The 4,613-nt window shown below is 35.2% G+C and overlaps 2 protein-coding genes across 2 annotated transcripts; one reads left to right on the top strand and one right to left on the bottom strand.

Moving 5' to 3' along the window:
• Positions 1 to 682: 682 nt before the first annotated feature.
• LOC131655803 (uncharacterized) lies at positions 683 to 1,399 on the top strand. The gene is made up of 2 exons (XM_058925611.1): positions 683 to 909; positions 1,054 to 1,399. Exons 1-2 carry the CDS (start codon positions 791 to 793, stop codon positions 1,199 to 1,201), a joined length of 267 nt encoding a protein of 88 aa, XP_058781594.1. The 5' UTR covers positions 683 to 790; the 3' UTR covers positions 1,202 to 1,399.
• A 559-nt stretch (positions 1,400 to 1,958) lies between these two features.
• Positions 1,959 to 2,930, bottom strand: LOC131658102 (uncharacterized). The gene has a single exon (XM_058927436.1). It carries the CDS (start codon positions 2,928 to 2,930, stop codon positions 1,959 to 1,961), a length of 972 nt encoding a protein of 323 aa, XP_058783419.1.
• Positions 2,931 to 4,613: the final 1,683 nt, after the last annotated feature.

Raw genomic sequence — 4,613 nt, 5'->3', positions numbered from 1 at the left:
GAAAGAAACTTTTGTGACAAATTTACTTCTGACTTCATTGTCCATAAACTACCTTCAAAGACAATGGTCTTGTTCAATATAAATCATATTACACATTCACTACATCATACCCACTCTTATAATACTTTAAATCTAATTATACAAATTTGACGGTTATAATTAACTGATTGTGTAAAATTGTTTTACACGGTCATATATCAATTAAATTCTTAAAAGGAAAATCCATGATTTTATATTTATTTATATGGGTAATGTTAACTTGTGTCCCAAAGACACAAGTTTCAAAATATTTTTTCTTCAATTAATTTTTAATTTATGCTCCAAAGACATAAGTTAGCATTACCCTATTTATATTTGTTTATATTTTGTATTACTCAATAACGAAGTAAGTTGAATAATATCATGTTGGCATAAAGAAGTTCACAGAAAAAGACGGAACTAAACAGAACATTCGACGAAAGGAAAAGCCTAATTTAAAAGCCAATAAAATAGGGAGCCGACCCTACATTCATTGACACAAATTGAATTGAACGCAACTATTAAAACTTGCGGAAGTTTGTACATTGCTGACCTAATCTTACATTTGGTACACACGCTTCCCCAATTTTCACGTTTATTCTATTATTTATGCCCTTTTTTCGCTGTCACGTTCACATATATAAACTTCACAAACCCCATTCTCCCATTCACATTTCTCATTCTCCAATTTTGCTCCGTCTCCATTGATTTCTTCTGGAAGCGGGGCATTTTCTTAGCATTATTCATCAATTCCTGCATCTCTTCTCTCAATATGGCCCCCAACAGATGGATCAGACCTGAGGTATACCCACTTTTCGTGCCAGTTGGTATGGCTGTTGGTCTCTGCGCTATGCAACTTGTTAGAAACATAACCACCAATCCTGAAGTCAGGTATACATCATTCACCATGTCTATTCAAATTTTGACTTACTATTATGTTTATAACATTGTGCACTTATTGACATGCTGTGCTGCCGTTTATTTTGGGGTTTTTGTGATCTATAATTGAATTCATAAATTTGATTATTGTTTCAGGGTCACCAAGCAGAACAGAGCTGCAGGAATTCTTGACAATCAATCCGAGGGTGAGAAATATTCACAACACATTGTCAGGAAGTTTGTCCGTGGCAAGAGTACTGAGATTATGCCGTCCGTCAACGGCTTCTTCTCCAACCCAAACTAAGTAAAACAGATGCCAAGCTCTGTATACTAGAAAATTTGATTTCTGGGTGTAATTAATATTATTGGCTTTCTGTTATTTTGAATTGAGAAGTAGGAGAAAGGGATCTAATTTTTCAGATAAGATTATATTATGATGGTGTAATTTCTTGTTGGATGACATTCAATTTGTCTCAAGAGTAAAAACTTATACTTACATTTACATTTGTTGTTGGTGTTCTTTAATTTTCTTTGATATTGTTGATAGAAAGGATCTTGCATTGCAGACAAAATAATATATCTTATTAGGCCCAACTTGTTAAAAAATTTAGTATACATAATGTCACATAATTTCCTTGGTCAATAAGAGGTGAGGCGTCCAAATTGGTCATGGCTGCCATTATGAACCATTGAAATATCTCTTTGGGATACATTCTACCTAAAGCCTATAAGAGCATCTCCAACCGTGAACTTATTTTTGGATTTTTTGTGGGACCTATTAAGCCACGTCAGTTTGAAGCAACTGAACTAATTTTTTCTCCAATGGTGCAACTCTTAAGAACTCATATTGGATCCCACAATTTTACTTTATTTATTAATATTTAATTCATATTAAATTTTATAGCAATTAAAATAATAATTTTAATTATTTAAATTAAAATTGATATAAAATAAATAAAATTCAAATTAAACTTATAATTTAAAATGATAATTAACATTAATCTCAAATACATGACATATAATTAAAAATAATAAAAATAAATAACATCACAAAATTAAACTTAAATTTTATCATCTACATGTCCAAAACGTTTCCAAATATACTCGACTAAATCTCCTTGAAGTTGACGATGAACTTGTTTTTCTCGAATACTTGCTCTTCTTTGTAGTCTTGTTGCAAGATTTGGATGAGGACCACTAAATGTTTTGGTTGTTGAGTTGTTGTCATCCACATTATCATAAGAGTAATCAAAATTACCTCCATATGTATGTCGTTCGTCTTCAACAATCATGTTGTGCAATATGATGCATGCATATATGGTATGCTTGAGGGTGTCCATGTGCCAGGCACGTGTTGGGCCACGTATAATTGCAAATCGAGATTGAAGCACTCCAAATGTCCGCTCCACATCTTTTCTAGTTGATTCTTGATGTTGAGCAAATAACTTTTTCTTTTCTCCCTGTGGCATTGAAATGGTCTTGACAAATGTAGCCCACTCAGGATATATATCATATGCTAAATAATACCCCATATTATATGGTGTCCCATTGATTGTATATTGCACATTGGGAGCATGTCCTTCCAAAATATCGTTAAACACGTTGGATTGGTTTAGCACATTAATGTCATTGTTTAAACCTGCAATACCAAAAAAAGCATGCCAAATCCATAAGTCTTGTGATGTCACTGCTTCAAGCATGATTGTGGGCTTACCATGATCACCTCGACAAAACTGTCCTTTCCATGCAACAGGACAATTTTTCCATTCCCAATGCATACAATCAATGGAACCCAACATACTTGGAAAGCCACGTGACTCTCCCATTTGTAAAAGATGTTCAACATCAGTGTTGTTAGGCTTTCTCAAAAACTCAGCCCCAAATACAGCATTCACGCCCTGAACAAATCTTTGTAAGCACTCAATTGAAGTGCTTTCACCGATTCGAACATATTCGTCTACAATGTCAGCAGCAGACCCATACGCCAACATACAAATAGCAGATGTACATTTCTGCAATGGTGAAAGACCCATTTTACCAGTTGCATCGACCCTCATTTGGAAATATTCATCATGATTTCCAAGGGCATCTACAATTCGAAGAAATACATGCCTATGCATTCTGAACCTTCTTCGGAATTGAACATCTGTGCATACTGGATTTTCCAAGAAGTAGTCATTGAACAATCGATTATTCCCTTCTTCACAACCTCGATCTATCGTTGTTCTTCTCTTTGTCCTAGAGGAACTTCCAGATTGAAGTTCATTCTGAACCTCTTGTTCTTCATCACTGTCGTGTTACCCTAGGATTTCGACTTGCTAATAATGGTAAGTGGTCTCTGAGATATATGAGATTATTAAATAATCTGAGGTAAAATAGTCTGATTAAAAGTTCTTTTAGTCAAGACTACCGTTCGACTATGAAAGACCATCACTGTCAGGGTTCGACTAAAGTTAGCAAGTTTGCCATGCATGTTCGACTAGAATAAGAAAAAACTTAGGTGTTTTGCCAAAGTATAGCTTGTTAGAACAAGATTTGTTCTGATCAATTATCTTAGTTTTGATGATAACAATAATATGAATTTTGCTTAAGATAATATGGTACTCTAATCCAATGCAATTTCCTTTTCAGGAAATATATAAAGAGTATGCATAATTCAGCGCTCAGAAGCTTTGTCTCAAGGGTTCAGCATGCAACATCAGAACATGGTCTGGCAAGACATCAGAAGATGGTCGAAGCAGAATCAGAACATGGGTCTATGGAAGCATCAGAAGAACATGAGATCAGAAGCACTGAAGTTCTGATGGTATCACGCACAGAAGCACTTCAAGGTCAGAAGATCAGAAGATGCTTTGCACCAAGCTGTTTGACTCTGATGATATTCAAACGTTGTATTCACAAACATCAGATCAGAAGGAAGTACAAGTGGCAAGCTACGCTGACTGACAAAAGGAACGTTAAAAGCTATTAAAGGCAACATCAGTAGACACAGCGTGAACAAGGCTCGAGGTAGTTGACAAAAGCGTATAACATTAAATGCGATGCTGTACGGAACACGCAAAGCATTAAATGCACTCAACGGTCATCTTCTCCAACGCCTATAAATATGAAGTTCTGATGAGAAGCAAGGTTAACGATTCTGAACAAAACAACTTACATTAACTTGCTGAAACTCTGTTCTACTCAAAGCTCAGAATCTTCATCTTCATCTAAGCTCACTACATTGCTGTTGTAATATATTAGTGAGATTAAGCTTAAACGTTAAGAGAAATATCACAGTTTGTGATTATAGCTTTTAAGAAGCAATTGTAATACTCTTAGAATTGATTACATTAAGTTGTAAGGAACTAGAGTGATCGTGTGGATCAGAATACTCTAGGAAGTCTTAGAGGTTATCTAAGCAGGTTGTAACTAGAGTGATCGTGTGGATCAGAATACTCTAGAAAGTCTTAGAGGGTATCTAAGCAGTTGTTCCTGGAGTGATCAGTGTGTGATCAGAAGACTCTGGAAGACTTAGTTGCTGACTAAGTGGAGAACCATTGTAATCCGTGCGATTAGTGGATTAAATCCTCAGTTGAGGTAAATCATCTCTGCGGGGGTGGACTGGAGTAGTTTAGTTAACAACGAACCAGGATAAAAATAACTGTGCAATTTATTTTTATCTGTCAAGTTTTTAAAGCTACACTTATTCAAACCCCCCCTTTCTAAGTGTTTTT

This window comes from Vicia villosa, linkage group LG3 (assembly GCF_029867415.1).
Source record: "Vicia villosa cultivar HV-30 ecotype Madison, WI linkage group LG3, Vvil1.0, whole genome shotgun sequence".
NCBI lineage: Eukaryota > Viridiplantae > Streptophyta > Magnoliopsida > Fabales > Fabaceae > Vicia > Vicia villosa.
Note: the sequence above shows the minus strand (reverse complement) of the source record. Positions and strands in the feature narration are given on the sequence as shown.